At 48.9% G+C, this 23518-nt stretch overlaps 1 protein-coding gene across 1 annotated transcript in view; it reads right to left on the bottom strand.

Annotated features, from left to right (window-relative positions):
• The window catches only part of TTLL6 (tubulin tyrosine ligase like 6), a gene marked incomplete at its 3' end in the record, with an annotated part of 37078 nt that extends 18914 nt beyond the window's left edge, over window positions 1–18164 (bottom strand). Inside the window, exons 1-7 of the mRNA XM_080712217.1 lie at window positions 17974–18164; window positions 17129–17169; window positions 14311–14429; window positions 12400–12530; window positions 8838–8994; window positions 6656–6799; window positions 3713–3798 (exon numbers count right to left, since the gene is read on the bottom strand). Of these exons, the coding sequence (XP_080568343.1) occupies window positions 3713–3798; window positions 6656–6799; window positions 8838–8994; window positions 12400–12530; window positions 14311–14331 (539 nt within the window). The 5' untranslated portion in view covers window positions 14332–14429; window positions 17129–17169; window positions 17974–18164. The remainder of the gene's footprint in view (window positions 1–3712; window positions 3799–6655; window positions 6800–8837; window positions 8995–12399; window positions 12531–14310; window positions 14430–17128; window positions 17170–17973) is intronic.
• Window positions 18165–23518: the final 5354 nt, after the last annotated feature.

The raw sequence follows: 23518 nt of genomic DNA, 5'->3' as shown, positions 1-23518 counted from the left end.
GAGTCTGAAAGACCCATGAGGCAGTGCAGGGATGGACACGCACCTGTGCACCTGCACCTGCCCTGCACCTGCAGAGAGCCCAGGTGCACATGGACATATAGGAGGAGGAGATGTGGGAGAATGGAGAACTGAAGCAGGGTGTGGTGGGGCATGCTTGTAATCCCAGCATGCGGGAGACTGACACAAGAGGATCGTGGTTCAAGGACAGCCTCAGCTACTTAGTGAGGCCCTTTGCAACTCAGTGAGACTGTGCTTCAAAATAAAGAATAAAAAATAGCACTGAGGGTATAGCTTGGAGGTAGAATGCCCCTGGGGTCCATCCTCAGTACCACACACACACACACACACACACACACACACACAAAAGGAGAGCTGAGAGGAGAGTGGAGAGGACCACAGCCAGGGCTCATCCAGGCAGCTGGGAAGGCTCCCGGGACCCGGCATATGCTGAGGGCTCGCTACAGTGAGGGGACATCAGAGGCCATTGCCTCTGTCGTGGGAAGCTGACGGTCCACCGGGAGAGTCAAGCCAACTAGAGACGCATTTTCAGAGGGACAGGTGAGCTCTGTATGGAGTGGCTGCCTCCTCTACCTGCCCTTGTCTGGGGGTGGAGTGCTGCTCATAACTGGGTATTTTCTAGGTCACTTGAAGCCAATCCTTTCAAATGGACATGAAAAAAAGTGTTGAATTTGCCTAATTGGGAAATAAATTTTCCTAAAATAAGTTATACATTTCTTCAACTTCTTATAACAAACATTAATAAAACATAACATAACCTTGTCTTGATGACTCAGGGCCCACCTCAATGAATATATATTATTGTATAATTCCATAATGTCCCCTGGTCAGTCAATTCAATTTAACACCAGCCAAGTGCTAGATACACTGGAAGATGAAGAGGACTGGTAGACTGCCCAGAGCCCTTGCCAGGTTTGCAGTTATAGCCTTTCTTTCACTGTTTTGTATGCTTGGATTTTGGGGCTGTTTTATTTTGCCTTTTGATGCTGAGGATTACATCCAGCGGCATTCTGCCTCAGAGCGACACCTCTAACCCTTTTTTATTTTTTATTTGGAAACAGTGTCTCATGAAGTTGTAGAAAGACTCACTAAGTTGCTGAGGCTGGCCTCGAACCTGCGATCCTCCTGTCAGACTCCCAAGTACTGGGATTACAGGCATGCATCACCACAACTGGCTTTCTCTTTCATTCTGATGGAGCACTTTTCCTGCTGAGTTTGCATTCCATTGTGGGGCAGAATGGGGGTACACCTGGCCTTAGCTGCCAACTCTGGGCAGGGGAGACAGCCTGAGAAGATGGGCAAGAGGGAGAGGAAGGAAGAAAGGAAAAGGGAGGGGGAGAAGGAAAGCAGAACTCTGCCTGGTAACCTGGGAAGCACACCAAAGGCCAGGACACGCGGTGACCCCCAGAGCTCATGTGTTGGCAGCTCGCCCCAGGGCTGCGGTGTGAGAGGTGGGACCCTTGGGGGGGGTGACTAGGTCACCAGGGCTCTGTCTTTAAGAAAGGATTAATGCATAAATTATTGTGGGTGTGGCTTTCTTATAAAAGCCAGCTCTCCCCGGCACACTTGATGAGGACATGAGCCTCCAGGGGAGAGAGACTGAGCCAAGAGAGAGGATTGCTGAGGCCCTGGGGGCAGAGCCTGCTCCAGCAGAGAGAGCGCGCCCAGAGGAGAACAGAGGGGTGGGGGCAGAGGGAGGGGAGCAGAGCAGTAGAATACTACTGGAGACTAGGGGTGTAGCTCAAGGGTAGCACCCGGGCTATTGTGTGCAAGGCCCTGGGTTTCATCCCCAGCAATCCTCCTCCCAAAAAAGAAGAAGGACACCAAAAATCTCTGCACTCTCAGCTTAGTCCTGGAGCCCCAAAGCACCCCCTCCATCATTGTGAGGCCCGTTATTAGTATATCAATTCCATAAAATAAGGGAAACCAAAGGCCTTAGTTGTTTGTTATATTTTTGTATTTTTTAAGTGTGTGTGTGTGTGTGTGTGTGTGTGTGTGTGTGTGTGTGTATGTGGTGTTTTATGGGAACTGAACCCTGAACCCAGGGGCATTCTACCTCTGAGCTATACCCCCACCCTATTTTATATTTTACTAGGAAACAGGGTCTCACTAAGTTATAAAAGGTCTAAGTAACTGAGGCTGACCATGAACTTGCAGTCCTCCTGTGTCAGCCTCCCAAGTACTGGGATTACAAGCATGCACCACCATGCCCGGCTTCTTTATTGGTGCACATTTGTGTATGTGTACATGTGTGCACGTGTGTGTGTGTGTGTGTGTGTGTGTATGTGGTGCTGGTGAATTCAAGGGCATTCTCCCTCCAAACTACACCCCCAGCCCTAGTTTTTTGGAAACAGGGTTTCCAAATCTGACCTCGAACCTACAATTCTATCTCAGCCTCACAAGTACTGGGATTATAGGTATGCACCACCATGCCTGGCCAAGGGGCCTTAGACTAAAGACAACTAAACTAACCAGAAAAGTGCTGCCAACACAGGTGGCTTGAGTCCCAAGGGTTCCCCAGAGATAGGCAGGATGGACAGGCAGGTCATCTCAGTCCCCTCATCTTACAGACCAGAAATGGAGGCTCAGAGAGATGAAGTCCACCGTTCCTCTGCCTTAGACACCAGCACCAGAGGCTCACGGTGCCCGAGGCACGGGTGAGAGAGGAAACAGAGACCTCAGGCAACGCAGGGGCTGGGGTCCTCTGAGAAGGAGGAGCTTGCCCCCTCCCAGCCTTCCCCAGCTCTTCGGCCAGGCTTAACCTGGTGCTTTTTCATGTGCTGAAATGCCCCACGCCTCTCTGATGCATCCACATCAAACGGGTTGCCTCTTCCTTGGTCCCTCGAGGGCTGAGCAGGGAAGGAGCCTGAGCCGGAGTCAGACCTCGCTTCCCGGCCCAGGATATTATCATCCATGGCTGGGCGACCTGGTACAACTGCACCACTCGGAGACTCAGTTTCCTCCCTTACAAAATGGAGCTGGCACCCAACTCATAGCTCTCACTTACAAAGGGCCTTCGCCACGGTGTCGTGAGAATTCAACAACAGAAACTGCACACGGGCATCTGGCATGGGCCCCGGGGGCCCCAGAGGGCCCCAGAAGTACCTGGGCCTTTCTCTTTCCCCACCGCCTGGCTACACTCCATTCCCCCAATCTCCCTATTTCTTAAAGCTCCAGTGAGAGCTGTTTGGGCTCAAAGTCACACAGGAATGGAAAAGCTACTTGGGAAGAGACTCTCAGGAACTCCTCTCATCTCCCCCCTTCTGGGGAATCTTCAGGCCAGCCAGCCCCGTGTCACGTGATAGGACATGATGACACACGAGTGGAGAATCTCTAATGGAGCAACCCCCCCCCCCAGGGAACCACAGGCCGAGGAACCCCAGCCTGGCAAGCCCCTTCGCCAATGGCAGGCGAGCAGTCCATAAATGTCTGTTGATTTGGAAATGTCAGAAGGGCAGTGGTAACCAGGCTGTGTTTTTCTGTGTGCATGTATTCTACTGGGGAAACCGTTCTGTTTATCTCTCCTCCTCCCAGCCTCCTAGGGTTTACGATGTGGCCTCCTTTTAATGATTAACAGCCCAGAGGTCTGAGGCGAGTCTGTTCTGGGTTGAGAGGCAAAGAGATCTTTGCTGAGGCCACGGGACCAAGATGGAAACACTGAGCTTGGGCGGAGTCCAGCAGGGCCGCTCCTTACCTCTTGCTGCCAGACTGAGCATCCTGAATGAAGTTCGAGCTGTGCTTGTTAATGGAATAATTAGTCAGGTGCATGCAGATGTCATCCTGGGGAGAGACACACAGACCATGGGGTCAGTCTGAAACGCAGGCCGCCCCTGCCCTCGCTCTGCCCTCCCGTGGCCCCTGGAGACTCAAGGGAGGGGAAAGAAAGGGAGGTCTTAGGGTGTACTTCAGCTGGAAAAACAGAGGAGGCAAGAAGGGATAGCCTATGGCCTGGAGGATAAGAAACTCCAAGCACTGACAGGCACGGTGGCACACACCTAAGATCCTAGTATTTGGGAGGCTGAAACAGGAGGATCACAGTTCACAGATAGCCTCAGCTATTCAGTGAGGCCCTGTTTCAAACTAAAGGATAAAAATAGAACTGGGGGTGTAGCTCAGAGGTAGAATGCCCCTGAGTTCCATCCCCAGCACCACAGAAAGAAAGAAAGAAAGAAAGAAAGAAAGAAAGAAAGAAAGAAAGAAAGAAAGAAAGAAAGAAAGAGAGAGAGAGAGAGAGAGAGAGGGGAGGGAGGGAGGGAGGGAGGGAGGGAGGGAGGGAGGAAGGAAGGAAGGAGGGAAGAAATCTTAGTACTTGGGAGGCTGAGACTACAGGATCACAGCTTCCCCACCAGTCTCAACAATTTTGTGAGACCCTGATTTTTGTTTTGTTTTGTTTTGTTTTTTTGGTTGGTTGGTTTGTTTTGTCTTATTGTGGTACTGATGATGGAACCTAGAGGCATTCTACCTCTGAGCAATACCCCCAGCCCTATTTTATTATTATTATTATTATTATTATTATTATTATTATTATTATTATTATTTTGGTGGTACTGGGGGTGGAACCCAGAGACTTTCTACCTCCGGGATATACTCCCAGACCTTTTCTATATTTTATTTAGAAACAGGGTCTCACTAATTTGCTGAGAGCCTCACTAAGGAGCTAAGGCTGGCTTCGAACACGTGCGATCCTCCTGTCTCAGCCTCCCAAGCGTGGGGATTACAAGCGTGCGCCACCACGCCCAGCTATTATTCTTTATTTTGAAACAGGGTCTCCCTGAGTTGCAAAGGGCCTCAGAAGCTGAAGCTGTCTGCGAACCACCATCCTCCTGTCTCAGCCTCCCAAATGGTGGGATTATAAGCATGCACCACCACACCAGGCAAAATATCCTGTTTTAAAATAAAAAATAAAATATAAAATAGGGCTAGTGATGTAGCCTAGAGATAGAATGCCCCTGGGTATAATCCCTAATACCACAAAAAAAAAAAAAAGAAAGAAAGAAAAAAATCCAACCACAGTCAAGCCTGGGGTGTACGCATGTAATCCCAGAATTTGGGAGGCTGAGACAGGAGGATTGAAGATTTGAGACCAGCCTTGGCAATTTAGCAAAGCCCTCAGCAACTTAGTGAGACCCTGCTTTAAAATAAAAAACAAGAGCAAATGCTTGTAATCCCAAGAGTTAAAGATTGAGACAGGAGGATCACAGGTTCATATCACGGGTTCATGGCCAGCCTCAGCTACTTAGTAAGGCTCTCAGCAACTTAGGGAGAGCCTGTTTCCAAATAAAAAATAAAATAGGAAGCCAAGAGTGGCGGCGCACTCTTGTAATCCCAGTACTTGGGAGGCTGAGCTAGGAGGATCGCAGTTTCACAGCCAGCCTCAGCCCTCCATTACTTAGAGAGACCCTATTTAAAAATAAAAACTAAAAAAAAAGGGATGGTGGTATAACTCAGAGGTAGAATACCCCTGGGGGTCAATCCCCAGCAACACACACACACACACACAGTCTAGAGGTATAGCCCAGAGGTAGAAGGACCCTGGCTTCCATCTCCAGTACCACAAAACTAATTGATTAATTAATTAATAAGCAAATGGAGCCAGCGTGGTGGCGCACGTTTGTAATCCCCGTGCTTGGGAGGCTGAGACAGGAGGACCGCACAGGTTCGAAGCCAGCCTCAGCTACTTAGTGAGGCTCTCAGCAACTTTAGTGAGATCCTGTTTCCAAATAAAAATATAAAATAAGTCTGGGAGTATAGCCTGGAGGTAGAAAGCCTCTGGGTTCTACCCCAGTACTACCAAATAATAATAATAATAATAATAATAATAATAATAATAATAATAAACGAATGAAGGGGATGTAGCACAGAGGTAGAATGCCCTCGGGGGTTCAAGCCCCAGTGGCAAAAAGAAAAAAGAAAAAAAAAAACTCTGACTCCTGCTCAGGAGTGCTGGGTGGGGGCCAGCAGGCTTCTCCCCTTGAGCATCCTGACCGGTGGGTCTGCTCTGGAGTCAGGCAGGCGTGGCTGTCAGTCCCGGCTGCGTGACACTGGACAAGTCCCTGTACTCTCTGGGTCTTAATCTCCCTCTCTGCAAATCTAAGGGTCCCTGGGGAAGCGACATAGTGAGATGGAGGGATTTTTTTTTCTTTTTCTTTCTGTTTTTCTTTTCTTTCTTTCTTGGTACTAAGAGTTTGGATTCGGAGGCATTCTACCTCTGAGCCATACTCATAGCCCTTTGTGTGTGTGTGTGTGTGTGTGTGTGTGTGGTACTGGGGTTCCTGGAAACCCTTCCACCTCCAGGCTATACTACCAGACCTATTTTATATTTTTATTTGGAAACAGGGTCTCTTAAACCAGCGAGGCTGGCTTCGAACCTGTGCGATCCTCCTGTCTCCGCCTCTAAAGCGCAGGGATTACAAGTGTGCGCCACCACGCCCGTCCCTTTTTGTTTGTTTGTTTGTTTGTTTTGTTTTAACAGGGTCTTGCTAACTTGCTGAGGGACCTCGAATCTGTGATCCTCCTGTCTCGGACTCCCAAGTACTGGGACTGCAGGCCTGCAGCCCCACGCCGGTGGAGGTGGGGATTGAAGCAGGCTGTGTTTTCCCGCGGAGGGGAGGGAAGCAGCCCCCCCCCAACAGCTCACCAGGTTGTTCGTGCAGGGGTGAGAGTAGGAAGAGGTGGCAAAGCGAGCCAGTCCTTCATTGTACACAAAGATCCTGAGGGGGTCGCAGGACGTCACCAGCACGTAAATCCTTAGGTCAAACTTGAACCCATCGATGATAAAGGGCTGGGAGGCAAGGAGAGAAGTCACAGGCGCGTCAGAAGAGGAACTCAAAGGTAGAGATCTCTAGTCTCCGGTCTCCCGGGGAGCAGGTGAGGGGGCTGGGCTCCCAGACCTGACACTGACCTTGGAGAGTCACTAAGCCAACCTGTGGCTCGGTTTACTGACCTATCAAATGGCACAGGGACCACTGCCAAGCGATTTCTTAGTAACTAAACAAAGTAACAGCTAAAGCCTTTTTTCTTTCTTTTTTTTTTTTTTTGGTGGTACTGGGGGTGGAACCCAGAGGCTTTCTACCTCTGGGTATACTCCCAGATCTTTTTATATTTTATTTGGAAACAGGGTCTCACTAAGTTGCTGAAAGCCTCACTAAGTAGCTGAGGCTGGCTTCAAACCCGTTTGATCCTCCTGTCTCAGCCTCCCAGGCGCGGGAATTACAAGCCTGCGCCACCACGCCCGGCTCAGTTAAAGCCCTTTGAAGGAAGGACAAATGGTCCTGTCCAGGGCCGTATGAGGGTTGTGGTTTTGCAAGAGGTCTCCAGCAATACTAGCTACTCCTGAGAGTGAGGCAGCAGGATCACCGCAAGTTCAAGGCCAGTTTGAGAAACTTAGTGAGACCTTGACTCAAAATAAAAAATAAAGCCGGGCATAGTGGTGCAGGCTTGTAATCCCAGCATTCAGGAGGCTGAGAAAGGAGGATCACAGTTCCCAGACAGACTCAGCTACTTAGTGAGACCCTGTTTCAAAATAAAGAATAAAAAAATAGGGTTGGGGGTGTAGTTTGGAGGTAGAATGCCCCTGGGTTCCATCCCCAGTACCACAAAAAATAAAAAATTAAAAAATAAAAATTGGACCTGGGTGTGGTGGTACATGCTTATAATCTCAGTACTTGGGAGGCTGAGACAAGAGGATCGCAGGTTCGAGGACATCCTCAGCAAGTAGTGAGACTAATCAATCTAGTGAGACTCTACTTCAAAATAAAGAGTAAAAAATAGCCGGGCGTGGTGGCGCACGCTTGTAATCCCCGCGCTTAGGAGGCTGAGACAGGAGGATCACACAGGTTCGAAGCCAGCCTCAGCTACTTAGTGAGGCTCTCAGCAACTTAGTGAGACCCTGTTTCCAAATAAAGTATAAAATAAGTCTGGGAGTATAGCCTGGAGGTAGAAAGCCTCTGGGTTCTACCCCAGTACCACCAAAAAAAGAAAAAAGAGTAAAAAATAGGGCAGGCCGGGCATGGTGGCGCACGCTTGTAATCCCCACGCTTGGGAGGCAGAGACAGGAGGATCGCACAGGTTCAAAGCCAGCTGCACATGCTGGCTTAGGAGACCCTGTTTCCAAATAAAAATATAAAATAGGTCTGGGGGTGTAGCCCAGAGGTAGAAGGGCTTCCAGGAACCCCAGTACCACCAAAAAAAAAAAAAAAAAAAATAGGGCAGGGGGTATAGCTCGGAAGTAGAATGCCCCTGGGTTCCATCCCCAGACCCGCAAAAAAATAAATTAATAATAATAATAATAATAATAATAATAATAAATGTATTGTGGGTGTGGCTCAGTCATAGAGCACCTGTAGGTCTGATCCCCACTACCTTACAAAAAAAAAAAAAAGGTCTCTCCCAGCAGTGCATTTCTGGCCATTTTGTCCTGGGAGGGAGGGAAGTGCTTCCTCTTCTTCTCATGCTTTTAGAGCCTTCTCTGTAGTGACCTCTCCCCAGCCCCCACCTTCCCACCCCCATCCTGGAGGGAATCTGTTTACTGAATCCCTCCCGTGTGACTCTCCTTTCCAAAATGAAGTAGGGTCTCCATGAACCAAGGCACTCTCCCGGCTCTCATCTGTTGGGGAAGGGGTGAGGGCGAGCTACACTCTGGCCCAGGCAGGCAGGCAGCGGCGCCTGGGGGAGCTTGGCCCGACCCAGGCCAGGCCGAGGCCGAGGACAGGCTCAGCTTTGGCCCCAGATCCGCCGCCAGAGACTCATTCCACATTCTCCGTCCAGTGGAGCGTGGGGATGCTGAGGGCAATAAATAAATAATCACGACGGGGAAGTACCTTTGAAATGTAGAGCTGACAGATCATATCCTCCCCCGGTTTGATTTCTTTCACTGTCCGGGTGATGAATATACCTCTCCCTTGGCAGCCCGAATCCGGCTTACAAATGTATGTCTTATTTTTCCTCGTCCTGCTGTAGGTCTGCAGATCTCCCCAGCTACCGGGGCAGGGAAAGCGCAAGATTCACCATTAGCTGCGGAGCAGTGAGGAAGAAAGCCAGCTCTCGAAAAACTTAAAACAGAAGAGGAAGCCAGGCACAGTGGCACCACTGTGATCCCGGTACTTGGGAGGCTGAGACAGGAGGATCACAGGTTTTGTTTTGTTTGTTTATTTGTTGCGGTACTGGGCATGGAACTCAGGGGCATTCTACCTCCGAGCTACACCCCCAGCCCTATTTTTTATTCTTTATTTTTGTTTTGGGGTGTGTGTGTGTGTGTTTGTGTGTGTGGTACTGGGGGTGGAACCCAGGGGCTTTTCTACCTCTAGGCTATACTCCCAGACCTGTTTTATACTTTATTTGGAAACAGGGTCTCACTAAATTGCTGAGAGCCTCACTAAGTAGCTGAGGCTGGCTTCAAACCTGTGCGATCCTCCTGTCTCAGCTTCCCAAGTGCTGGGATTACAAGCGTGCACCACCACGCCCGGCATATTCTTTTTCTTTTTTTTTCCCGTGGTACTGGAGGTGGAACCCAGAGGCTTTCTACCTCCGGGCTATACTCCCAGACCTATTTTATACTTTATTTGGAAACAGGGTCTCACTAAGTTGCTGAGAGCCTCACTAAGTAGCTGAGGCTGGCTTCGAACCTGTGTGATCCTTCTGTCTCAGCCTCCCAAGCGCAGGGATTACAAGCGTGCGCCACCACGCCCGGCCATATTCTTTATTTTTGAAAAAGAGTCTCACTGAGTTGCAAAGGACCTCACTAAGTAGAAGCTGAGGCTATCCTCAGACTGTGATCCTCCGGTCTCAGCCTCCTAAAAGCTGGGATTACAAGTGTGCACCACCACGCCCAGCTAGACCACAGGTTTCTGAAGTCAACTTCAGCAATCTAGTGAGAAAATAAATAAATATTTTTTTAAAAAAGGTCTGGGGGTGCCGAGCGTGGTGGCACACACTTGTAATTCCCAAGCTTGGGAGGCGGAGACAGGAGGATCGCCCAGGTTCGAAGCCAGCCGCGCTGGCTTAAGAGACCCTGTTTCCAAATCAAAAACATAAAAACAGATCTAGGAGCGTAGCCCAGAGGTAGAAGGGTTCCATTCCCAGAACCACCAAAAATTAAAATAAAAATAAATAAAAGACTGGGGGTATAGCTTGGAGGTAGAACACCCCTGGGTTCAATCCCAGTAACACACACACACACACACACACACACACACACACACACACACACACACAGGTTAGCTGATATGCGAAAGCCCTGGTATTAGACAGATGCCCAGAGCCCCAGCAGCAAGAGAATTGTGCTCATGAAGCGTGGGCTTTGGAGGGAACTCAGACCTGGATTCACACTCAGGCAGCGCCTCTTACCAGCTGGGTAACCCCTTGCAAGGACCTGATCTCTCAACTTCACCATCTACGCAGTGCGGACACTGACGCCCACTTCCTGCCGTAGTCAGTTTCCTGACATGATGGGAGCCAAAGTAATGACCCACGCTACGCCCCCCTCCCCCCGGAAAGGTGGTGCCCCCCCAGGCAGTGCGGCTCTCTGGGCTCGCGGGTAGGAGGTTTGGGGTTCTGGATCTGGACCTGGTTCAAATCTTGACAAATGATAAGCTCTTGAATCCCATTTCTTACTCTTCTCTGGACCAGTGTTTCATCTGTGGCATCCCCATTAGCCAGAGAAGGGGAGGACAAATCATACCCGTGAATGTACTTTGAAGAAAGTGTATTCAGAGCCGGGCGTGGTGGCGCACGCTTGTAATCCCAGCATTAGGGAGGCTGAGACCTGGAGGATCACGGTTCGCGGACAGCCTCAGCTACTTAGTGAGGCCCTCTGCAACTCATTGAGACCCAGTTTCAAAATAAAGAATAAAAAATAGGACAGGGGGTGTAGCTCGGAGGTCAAATGCCCCTGGGTTCCATCCCCAGACCCGCAAAAAAAAAAAGAAAAGAAAGTTTATTCACAAGAAAGGAAGGAAAGAAGGAAGGAAGGAAGGAAGGAAGGAAGGAAGGAAGGAAGGAAGGGAAAGGAGGGAGGGAGGGAGGGAGGGAGGGAGGGAGGGAGGGAGGAAGGAACCCAATGGGTTATATGTCTCAGTCTCCTTTGCTCTACTTGTTTTGCTGTTTTGGTTGTTTCTTTTTGTTTTGGGTTTTTGTTTGGTTTTGTTGTTGTTTTGGTGCCAGAGATTGAACCCAGAGGTATTCTACCTCTGAGCTATACCTCCAGCCCTTTTTATTTTTTATTTTGAAACAGGTTCTTGCCAAGTTACTGAGGCTCTCTAATTTGCCGAGACTGTGATCTTCTTGTGATCCTCCTGTCTCAGCGTCCCAAGTACTGGGATTACAGACTCGCACCTGGCCTGGCCTTCTTTTGCATTTAAGTCAAAGGAATCTTGTGACCACTGCAGAAGTCACTCAGCCGCAATGTTCCTCAGCGGCTAGGAAACCTGGAGGCTCCCGTTAATTGCAAACACTTTCCCCTCTAAATTCCTGCAGTTGCCGGGAGCTGTGGCAGAGGAGCTGAGGAGGTCTCTGGGGCTGGGGAAGCTGGTGTGGAGAGAGGAGGGCAGGGTTCCTCTGGTGCTCTGGCCCTGTGAGCATAACTCGGGTGGTAACATATCTCCACTACCCTCTGCCCTGTCTCGACCACCAGATTGGACCCCATTTCTCCTGCTACTTGGTGTTGGGGCCAAAACATTTTATATTCCAGGAGAGGACGTCCAGTTTTGACAAGGATCAAATGAGACCAGAGAACAGAAAGGGCTGACTGCCATTCAAGGCGCTGCATGGGACAAAGGCCAGGCAGCCTCCCTACAACTGCGCTGGGTGCTAACCACAACCCCACTCTCTCCAGGAGTTTCCGGTCCTTAAAAATCCAGACACATGAGCCGGGCGTGGTGGCGCACGCTTGTAATCCCCACGCTTGGGAGGCTGAGACAGGAGGATCACACAGGTTCGAAGCCAGCCTCAGCTGCTTAGTGAGGCTCTCAGCAACTTAGTGAGACTCTGTTTCCAAATAATATATAAAATAGGTCTGGGAGTATAGCCGGGAGGTAGAAAGCCTCTGGGTTCCACCCCCAGTACCACCAAAAAAAAAAAAAAAAAATCCAGACACTGCACAGTTAAATGGTTGGAAGGGGTTCAAAACCAACAGCTCTCAGGTTTCAGAGCAAACTCATCCCACTGCAGGTACAGGCTCCAGGCCGGTTCCCGGGCTGCCCTCTGTCTTTACAGGCAGCGCCTTGTGTTTTCTCCACCTTGGACACACCCTGCATCCTTTCTCTTCCTGTACGGTAGCCAGAGAGGTGAGTGACCTTATGGGAAGGGAAAGTAGTAACCTGGGAATCCGGGGCGGCCGGTAGGGCGGAGGGGATGGGCGGGGTGGGGTGGGGGTGGGGTACTCACTCAGCAGGCAGACACCAGGTCCTGGGGAAGAAGTGGAAATCCTTGGGGAACATCTTCAACATGCGGCTCATATTCCTGGCCAGCAAGTCCTTGCGGCAGATTTCGCTCATCCCGGGGAAGTGGTTGATTTTCTGTGAAGGAAACAGAAGTTCTTGAGCAATGGGGAGAGGGCTACGGGAGAGTGCCAGGAACCCCTTGGGAGGCCAGGATAAAATGGAGGCCCTGCTGGGCTTGGTGGCACATACTTGCAATCCCAGTCCTTAGGAGGCTGAGGCAGGAGGATCACAGGTTTAAGGGTAGCCTCGTGTGACATAACAAGACCCTCAGAAACTTAGGGAAACCCTCTTTCTGCCTCGCCTCTTTGTCTTTCTTTCTTTCTTTCTTTCTTTCTTTCTTTCTTTCTTTCTTTCTTTCTTTGTACTGAGGTTTGAACCCAGAAGTATTCCATCTCAAAGATATACCCCCAGCCCCATTTCTTTTTTTTTTTTTTTTTTTGTGGTACTGGGGATTGAATCCAGGGCCACTCTACCTCTGAGCTACACCTGCTCCGCCCTATTTTTTATGATTTTTTTGTAAAACAGGGTCTCTCAGGGCGTGGTGGCACACACTTGTAATCCCCACGCGTGAGAGGCGGAGACAGGAGGATCGCACAGGTTCGAAGCCAGCCTTGCTGGCTTAAGAGACCCTGTTTCTTAAGCCAAATAAAATATAAAATAGGTCTGAGAGTGTAGCCTGGAGAAAGGTTCCATCCCCAGTACCACACATACACACACACACACAAAAAAAAAAAAACAGGGTCTCATGTCTCACTAAGTTGTGGAGGGCCTCACTAAATAGCTGAGGATGGCCACATGATCCTGCAATCCTCCTGTCTCAGTCTCCCAAGTGCTAGGATTATAAGCATGCTCCACCATGCCCAGTGGAAAACAAGGTTTCACTAAATTGCTGAGAACTTTGCTAAATTGCTGAGGCTGGCTTTAAACTTGGAATCTTCCTGTCTCAGCCTCCCAAATACTTGGATTACAGGGCATGTACCACTAGGCCCTATGAGACTGTTTCAAAATAAAACTATTTTCCTATGAAATAACTTTCATATCAAAATAAAACTTTTTAAAAGGGACAAGGAAGCCGGGCATGGCGCATGTTTGTAATCCCAGTACTTGGGAGGCTAAGACAGGAAGATCAGGGGTTTGAGGCTATCCTCAACTACTTAGTGAGGCCCTTTGCAACTCAGTGAGGACCTGTTTCAAAATAAAAGAATAACAAAAAGGGCTGACAGTGTAACTCAGAGGTAGAATGCCCCTGGGTTCCATCCCCAGTTCCGCTAAGTAAGTAAGTAAGTAAGTAAATAAATAAACACATAAATAAATGGGCTGAGGATATAGCTTGGGAGTAGAATACCTCTGGGTTCAATCCCAGTGCCAATAATAATATATTTTTTTGTACTGGGGATGGAACCCAGGGTCCTTCTACCTCCAGGTTACAAACCTAACCTATTTAATATTTTATTTGAAACAGCGTCTCACTAAGTTGCTGAGAGCCGCACTAAGTATCTAAGGCTGGCTTCGAACCTGCCTAATCCTCCTGTCTCAGCCTCCCAAGTGCTGGGATTACAAGCGTGCGCCACCACGCCTGGAAATAATATATATATATATATTTTGCGGGTCTGAGGATGGAACCCGGAGGCATATGACCTCCAAGCTACATCCCCTGCCCTATTTTTTATTCTTTATTTTGAAACAGGGTCTCACTGAGTTGCAGGGGGCCTCACTAAGTAGCTGAGGGTGTCCGCGAACCGTGATCCTCTAGTCTCAGCCTCCCGAATGCTGGGATTACAAGTGTGCGCCACCACGCCCGGCTTTAATAGTAATAATTATGATGATGGGGGCTCCGCTGGGCAGAGGAAAACACCTGGTAGCTCTTCATTTCCATCACCCGCTCCAGGGACACCGAATAGTCTGTCCAGTACAGGGTCCAGTCGTCGTTTTCACCTCCCTCTCGAAGGCCGTACTGTTGGGCAGCCCTACGCACTGCATGGAGTCAAAGAGAGAACTGTTGGCCTGGGAAGTGGGGGGAAGAGGGGAGCGGGTAGGTTCCTTTCCTAGGTACTCCCAATCAAGTACTGGAGCAAGAGGACTTGCTCCTTGGCACTGGAAGGCATCTTGGTCTGTCTGGATGCGCCACTGTTAAGAAATGAACATGGAGGAGCTGGGCATGGTGGCACGTGCTTGTAATCCCAGCATGTGTGAAGCTGAGACAGGAGTTCTCAGACCTGAGGCCAATCGGGGTTCGAGGCTAGCCTCAGCTACGACTTAGTGAGACCCTTTGCAACTCAGTGAGACCCTGTTTCAAAATAAAGAACAATTTAAAAAAATGACTGGGGACGCCGGGCGTGGTGGCGCATGCTTGTAATCCCCGCGCTTGGGAGGCAGAGACAGGAGGATTGCGCAGGTTCGAAGCCAGCCGCGTGCGTTGGCTTAGGAGACCCTGTTTCCAAATAAAACTATAAAAAAAAATAGGTCTGGGAGTGTAGCCCAGAGGTAGGAGGGCTTCCAGGAACCCCAGTACCACCAAAAAAATAAAATAAAATAAAATAAAATAAAATAAAATAAAATAAAATATGACTGGGGGTGTAGCTCGGAAGTAGAACGTCCCTGGGTTCCATCCCCAGTACCACAAAAAAAAAAGAAAGAAAGAAAGAAAGGAAGGAAGGAAGGAAGGAAGGAAGAAAGAAAGAAAGAAAGAAAGAAAGAAAACGAACATGAGAATTGAAGGCTATTGAAGAATACTGCCACAAGCCAAGCATAGTGGCGCACACCTGTAATCCCAGTATTTTGGAGACTGAGACAAGAGGCTCACGGATTGAAACCAGCCTCAGCAATTTAGCAAGACTCTCAGAAACCTAGTGAGACCCTGTTTCAAAAAATAAATAAATAAACCGGGTATGGTGGCACATGCTTGTAATCCCAACATTTGGAAGGCTGAGACACAGGAGGATCAGGGTTCAAGGACAGCCTTAGCTACTTAGTGAAGCCCTTTGCAACTCAGTGAGACCCTGTTTCAAAATAAAGAATAAAAAATAAGGCTGGAGGGTGTATTCATTTCGAGTCACCCCCCCATGCCAATGCCATTTTGGCATGGGGCTGTATTTCTATTTTCTGTATTTCAATCTTTCTTTCTTTTTTTTTTTTTTTTTTTTTTTTGGTGGTACTGGGGTTCCTGGAAGCCCTTCTACCTCCAGGCTACACTCCCAGACCTATTTTTACATTTTTTAAAATTTGGAAACAGGGTCTCCTAAGCCAACGCACGCGGCTGGCTTCGAACCTGCACAATCCTCCTGTCTCTGCCTCCCAAGCGCGGGGATTATAAGCGTGTGCCACCACGCCCAGCTGTATTTCAATCTTTCTAATAAACTTTTTTTAAAAAAATAATAAGGCTGGAGGCATAGCTCAGAGGTAGAATGCACCTGGGTTCCATCCCTAGTACCACAAAAACAAACAAACAAACAAACAACAACAACAAAACAAACAAACAAAAAATATATATATATATGGCTGGAGGTGTAGCTCAGAAATAGAATGCTCCTGGGTTCCAATTCTACTAACACAGCACACACACACAAGAATATAAGCTGGACATTGTGGTGCACACTTGTAACCCCAGCATTTGGGAGGCTGAGACCGGAGGATCGCAGTTTGCAGACAGCCTCAGCTACTTAGTGAGGGCCTCTGTAACTCAGTGAGACCCTGTTTCAAAATAAAGAATAAAAAATAGGGCTGGGGGTATAGCTCGGAGGTCAAATGCCTCTAGGTTCCATCCCCAGACCCACACACACACACACACACACACACACACACACACACACACACAAAGAATATACACATAGTGGCACATACCTGTAAGCTGAGAGGCTGAGAAAGGAGGATCACAGGTTTGTGGCTAGCCTCAGCAACTTAGCAAGGCCCTCCACAATTTAGTGAGACCCAGTTTCAAAATAAAAAATAAACTAGGGCTGGGGGTATAGCTCAGAGGTAGAATTCCCCTGAGTTCCATTCCCAGTATCAACCCTCACAAGAAAAAAAAAATCAGCTGAGAATGTTTGCTCTGCCCTGGCTTTCCCTGGCTCAGAAGCAGGCTGTGGCTTTCCTCCAAATACCAGGATCTGAGTGTTCAGGGGAGATAAACTAGTCCTTAACATCAGCCAGAGATAAGCTTCATTAGTGAGGTAAACTGGCAGAGAAAAAGTAGACACCGTATTCAGAACCACATATATTCTTTTTGTTTGTTGTTTCTGTGGAACTGAGGGTTGAACTCGGGGGCATTCTACCTCCAAACTCCACCCCCAACCTTATTTTAATTTGGAAACAAGATCTTGCTAGGCTGATGAGAATCTCATCAGCAATCCTCCTGTCTCAACCTCCCAAGTTCTGGGATTACAGGTGTGTGCCGCCACGCCCAGGTGGGCACCAGCTTCTTAACCCCTACCACATACCATCTCCAGCCAGCAAAACCCTCAGCAACTTAGCAAGACCCTGTTTCAAAACAAAGAACAAATTTTAAAGGCTAGGGCTGCAGCTTGGAGGTAGAATGTCCCTAGGTTCAATCTCTCCCCGCCCCCCCAAAAAATTTTTTAAATAAAAAAATATATATACAAAAGTAACCCTTCCCAACTATTTTGAGAGAAAACAGCAGGTCCCCGTTTGCAGAGCCCCTGAATGCAGATCCTCACCGCTCTCATACCGGCAGCTGGATAGATTGATCACCAATCATCTGAAAAAGAGAACAGAGAAAGCGACAAGACAGAGACAGACCACTGCCAGAAGGAGAGACGACACCTAGAAATGCCGCGCAGCCCGGGAGTGGCCGTCCGAAGACGGAGCTGCCACGCTCAGCCAGGTTTGACTGGTCCCTCCCCTGAAGACGCGATTCGGAAGGGGTCTGGGGTGGCAGGATACATGGGATCAGAGAACTGTTCCTCTGCCCACGAGGCACAGATTCTGTATCGCAGCGACATCTCACTTAGCCTGTAGCTTCTATCAACGTCATTGCCTCAGTCCCTTCGCCGCAGCGGCCCATCAGGGACCGGCATTAAAAGCCTCTGGCCAAAATCCTCATCTCCCTCCAGCTTCTCCAGCCCCCCGAGGAAAGTTGGGAGCTAGAAGGCAGACGGGCTTTCAGGCAAAAGATTAAACCAGAACTGGAACACGCAAGCATACGTCAGCACGGTTCTATTATTTATGTTTTACTAAATTCCCAGGACAAATAAGTACTTTCTCATGCTTCTGCCAGGGAGCCGTATGTATTCCTTACAGAAGGGTGTTGCTCTCGGCCCACTTTTAAAAAGGCATTCCAAATGCGAACAGAATGGCCACGAGGCCAAAGCGTGGTCTTAGATGATATACACCATGATCTGATTCTGCAAAACCGACCGCCAGAAGTGGCTTCGCTTTATGTGAACCAAAAGTGGTGTGCCGGTCCGCTTTGCCCTCTGGCTATCTGCCAAGGCCCCCTTCCCTCCGCGTCCTTCCTGCTCTCACCAGGGTACCGCCCGGTCTCCCATCTTTCAATCCTAACCTCTTTTTCTTCCTCTTCTTGCCTTGCTGTTGGGCATGCTGAAGCCGCTTTTGTGTGTTCTCTCTCACAAAAGCCAGGGTGATGATCTCTTTTAGATGTTCTATGGAACTGTCTTCCCTGTCTGCGGAGTCTGCCCCTTCTTCACCTTCTGAACTCGGGCACTGTAGCATCTTCCTGGCCTGGGAAGAGGCTCTGGGGACCCAGCAGCTCCCCCTGGAGAGGGAGAGAGCGGGTTGCAGTTACACGGATTCACCTGTAGGGGGACCCCTTCCCTTGCCAAAGTGGGTGGTGAGCCAGGGTTCCAAGACAAGACAACAGGTCGCCGTTCCTTCAATGCCACCCCATCTCCAGGGTGGTGCAAGCTCTGGGAGGGAGCCGGGTTCCTCCTTTTGCCGTTGAGTCTGACCCTGGGGGTTCACTCAGCCAACCCTGGCCTTGCTTTTTGCCTCCTGGGGTGTGCAGAAGCAGGCTGAGATGCTGTGCCTGGCACCACCTGTAAACAATCTTATTATTAAAGTGAGGAGAGTCTGGGGACAGCCTCAGAAGGGAGCCCCACTGAGAGAGCCTGTCCCAGAGGGTGCAGTGGAGGCGCAGGCGCGTTGGGGAGGAGGGCTGTTAACTCTTTCTGTGTTGCATCCATCTTCCCACATGAGGTAATGAAGGCAAGAAAGTAAAGGTGATCGGTGCTCAGAGCTCCGGGCTGAGGGCTGGGAAGGTGCCTCACTGGCAGAGCACTTGCCCAGCATGCGAGAGGCCCTGGGATGGAGCCCCAGCACTGTAAAAATAAAGTGTGAAAGAGGACAGGGCTGCAGGGTGTCTCTAGTCCCACTAACTTGGGTGGTTGAGGAAAGCGGAGATAGAATTTCAGGTTCAAAGCCAGCTTCAGCAGCTTGACAAGGCCCTCAGCCACTTCACAAGACCCTGTCTTCGAATAAAAATAAAATAGGGCTGGGGAGTGTAGCTCAGAGGTAGAACACCCCTGGGTTCAATCTCCAGCGCACAAAAAAATTAATGATTTAATTAAATCAGTAAATCAATAAAATAAAAAAATACAGAACTGACTTGTAACTGATTGAACAGTAAGACTCAAGCCCAGCCCCAGCTGCACACTTTCAAGGGTTCCAAACCACACAGAAGTATGTAATGTCTCCCTTACCAACTACCTCAAATAAAAAAACCAATGCCCCATCATAAAATATACCTAAGGAAGCCTGGCCTGGTAGTACACACTAGTAATCCCAGTACTTGGGAGGCTGAGACAGGAGGATCACAGTTTCAAGGCCAGCCTTAACAATGTAGTGAGGCCTTCTGCAACTCAGTGAGACCCTGCCTCAAAATAAAGAATAGCGGGGCGTGGTGGTGCATACTTGTAATCCCAGCATTCAGAAGGCTGAGATTGCGGTTCACACACAGCCTCAGCTACTTAGCGAGGCCCTTCACAACTCAGTGAGACCTGTTTCAAAAATAAAAAGACTAAAAAAATAGGGCTGGGAGTGTAGCTCGGAGGTAGAATGCCCTTGGATTCCATCCCCAGTACCCATAAATAAATAAATAAATAAATAAATAAATAAATAAATAAGCTGGGTATGGTGGTGCACGTTTGTAATCCCAGCATTAGGGAGGCTGAGATGGAGGATCACAGGTTTGAGGCCAGCCTCAGCTACTTAGTAAGGCCCTCTGCCACTTATAGGGACCCTGTTTCAAAATAAAGAATAAAAAATAGGGCTTGGGGTATGGCTTGAAGGTAGAATGCCTCTGGGTTCAATCCCCAGTTCCACAACTAAACAAACAAACGCTAATATTTCTGCTTTGCTACTCCTAAGGAACAGGATTAGTTTACCTTTGGGTAACCCAGATATGCCAGACCCAATTGATGCGAATTTCCTCACATCTAACACTCCTGTGACCATAAGACCAGTTTCGGGTATTTTTTGTGTATGTGGGTATGTGTGGTACTGAGGACAGAACTCAGGGGCATTCTACCTTGGAGCTACACCCTAGCCCTATTTTTTACTCTTTATCTTAAAACAGGGTCTCATCGAGTGGCAGAGGACTTCAAAGTAGCTGAGGCTGTCTGCAAATCATGATCCTTCTGTCTCAGCCTCTCAAATGCTGGGGTTATTATAAGCGTACGCCACCATGCCCAGCTATAAAGCCAATTTTGTCTTAGTTTGTTTTTGATACTAAGGATGGAACCCAGAGGCTTTCTGCCTCCAAGTTATACCCCCAACCCAATTTTATTTCTTATTTTGAAACAGGGTCTCACTAAGTTGCAGAAGGCTTTGAACCTGTGATCCTCCTATCTCAGTTTCCCAAGCACTGGGATCACAAGGGTGCACCACCTTGCCCAGCTATAAGGCAAGTTTTCTGGCCCTTCCTCTCTTTACCTCCTCAAACCCCAAGCTCTTCACCACTTCAGCCTCTCTCCTTTGCTCTCCTGTGATGCCCACACCCACAATCCTTTTGCTGTTTCCTCTCTGTTCCTTCCACACACACCCCTCTTTATTTTATTTTATTTTATTTTATTTATTTATTTACTTTTTGGTGGTACTGGGAATGGAACCCAGGGGTATTCTACCTCCGAGCTATATGCCCAGACCTTTTGGGGGGGGGAGGGGGTACTGGGGGTGGAACCCAGGGGCTTTCTACCTCTGGGCTATACTCCCTGACCTATTTTTTTTTTTTTTTTTTTTTTTTGGTACTGGGGTTCCTGGAAGCCCTTCTACCTCCGGGCTACACTCCGAGACCTATTTTTACATTTTTATTTGGAAACAGGGTCTCCTAAGCCAGCGCGCGCGGCTGGCTTCGAACCTGCGCTACCCTCCTGTCTCTGCCTCCCAAGCGCGGGGATTACAAGCGTGCACCACCACGCCCGGCTCTCCCTGACCTATTTTATATTTTATTTGGAAACAGGGTCTCGCTAAGTTGCTGAGAGCCTCACTAAGTAGCTGAGGCTGGCTTCGAACCTGTGTGATCCTGTCACAGCCTCCCAAGCGTTAGTATTACGAGCATGCACCACTAGGCCCAGCTCCAGACCAATTTTTTATTCTTTATTTTGAAACAGGATCTCACTAAATTGTGAAGGGCCTAAGTAGCTGAGGCTGGCTGCGAATCTGCGATCCTCCTGTCACAGCTTCCCAAATGCTGGGATTACAAGTGTGCGCCACCACTCCGGGCTCTACCCAGTCCCTTTCTGATCACAGCAGAGCAGGGGCAGGAAGCGTTATACTGACGCACACAGCCGGGTCTTGGGAGTCGACCTCCCTCAGTGGACAGGCGCAGTCTTGGCAAAGCTCAAGAGACCAGGGAACATGAAGTTCTGACCTTGGGCCGCTGTTCCTTACAGGTAAACGGCCAGTCCCACTCCCCAGCCCTACACAATGACCGAGTCCTCAAGGAGGAGCGGCTGTTTACCTAAAGGTTAATGTTAACTTGCGGAGAACCGACTCTGACTTTGACCTCTGGCGCCTTTTCATGTCCTTGCCCAGGTGGTTAGAACAAGACTCATGGCTACTTCTACTCGTCTGCCTCAAAGAGAAGAACAGACTCCAAACCCAACACCACAAAGGTCACATTGTGCTGGGTGCATAGTCCGAGTGCTTGGGAGGCTGAATGGAGGTAGAATGCCCCTGGGTTCAGTCCCCAGTACCAACCTCTCCAAGAAAGGTCAGGCAGGGAAAGCAAGGGACCCAGCCCCTGAGCTTTGGGAAGCACTGGTTCACCATGACATTCTTACCTGCATTCCTCAGATGCTAGGTTTCCTAGGACCCAAGCACCCTGGGCCAGCCCTCCCTCTTAATTTTTTTTTTTTTTAACAAGGTATTACTACATTGCTGAGGTCTTGCTAAATTGCTGAGGCTGCTCTTGAACCTGCAATCCTCTGGTCTCCAGACCTTCCAAGTACTGGGATTACAGGTGTGTTCCACCACGCCCAGCTACAGGTGACTGTTTTTGCTTTGGTCCCCTTGCTTTCTCCCCACCCCAAAACACACAGCCCACTCCTCCCTGTTTAATTGCCAAGGCTGGATCCTGCTGGCTTCTCTCCAAAGGCTCTTGAAAGAGAATATCTCAGCTCAAAGGGTGCCTGCTGCGGGCCTTAGACTCTGTGCAGTAGTCGTGTGTTGCTACTGCTGTAGTTGTTCCATAAAAGTGGTGGCCAAGCCGGGCGTGGTGGCGCACGCTTGTAATCCCAACATTCGGGAGGCTGAGACAGGAGGATCACAGGTTCGCAGACAGCCTCAGCTACTTAGTGAGGTCCTTTGCAACTCAGTGAGACCCTGCTTCAAAATAAAGAATCAAAAATAGGGCTGGGGGGTGGAGCTGGGAGGTAGAATCCCTCTGGGTTTAATACCCAGTCCTGCGAAAAAATTAAAAAAAATAAAAGTAGTTGACAATAACTAGAGAATGCAGATTTTGAAAAAAAAAAAAAAAAAGGCCCCGATTTCCATTTTTTAGAAGTGGATCTTCATCTCCTTCCCTGATGGTAGAGCTGAGTACTGTCTCCCCCTCGGCTTTTCCCCTAGGTTCCCTGCAGTCTCCCGACACAGGAGCCAAGTGACTAGTCTTCCTTTGGCAGCATTAAGAAAGGCAACCTTTTATCATCAACGCATTTTATCTCATTCATGCTACGTGCTAGGCCTCAGAGATTTCTGAATTATCTGTTCTGTTCTAGTGTATCTCTGGCCTGCAAACAGGACCTTTTCCACCTTGTTTCCTTTCTTTCAATCTTTCTTTCTTTCTTTCTTTCTTTCTTTCTTTCTTTCTTTCTTTCTTTCTTTTTGTGGTACTGGGGGTGGAACCCATAGTCTTTCTACCTCTGGGCTAGTACTCCCAGACCTATTTTATATTTTATTTGGAAACAGGGTCTCACTAAGTAGCTGAGAGCCTAATTAGCTGAGGCTGGCTTTGAACCTGTGCCATACTCCTGTCTCAGCCTCCCAAGCGCAGGGATTACAAGTGTGCGCCACCACGCCCGGCTTACTTTGTTTTCTTTTGTGATACTGGCTATTGAACCCAGGACCTTGTACATACTAGGCAAGAGCTCTATCACTGTTCTACGCCCATTCTCTTCCTTATTTTTCTTATCTTCTTTTCTTTCCTGTGTGTGTGTGGGGGGGACTGGGGATTGAACCCAGAGGCATTCTATCTCTGAGCTACACCCCCAACCTTTGTTCATTTAAATTGGGGGGGGGGGTTACTGGGGATGGAACCCAGGGGCTTTCTATCACTGGGATACACTACCAAGCCTACTTGTTATATTTTATTGGAAACAGGGTCTCACTAAGTTGCTGGGAGCCTTACTAAATAGCTGAGGCTGGCTCTGAACCTACACAATCCTCCTGTTTCAGCCTCCCGAGTACTGAGATTACAAGCGTGCTCCACCACGCCTGGCTTAACTTAAATTTTGAGACAGGGTCTCTCTAAGTTGCTGAGGCTGTTAGTGAACCTGAGATCCTCCTGACTCAGCTTCCCAAGTATGGAATTATAGGCATGTGCCACCACTCTCGGCCCCAGTTTTTCTTAATGACACCAGAAATGTGAAGCT

The sequence above is a fragment of the Muscardinus avellanarius genome (assembly GCF_963383645.1).
Source record: "Muscardinus avellanarius genome assembly, chromosome: 16".
NCBI classification, from domain to species: domain Eukaryota; kingdom Metazoa; phylum Chordata; class Mammalia; order Rodentia; family Gliridae; genus Muscardinus; species Muscardinus avellanarius.
Note: the sequence above shows the minus strand (reverse complement) of the source record. Positions and strands in the feature narration are given on the sequence as shown.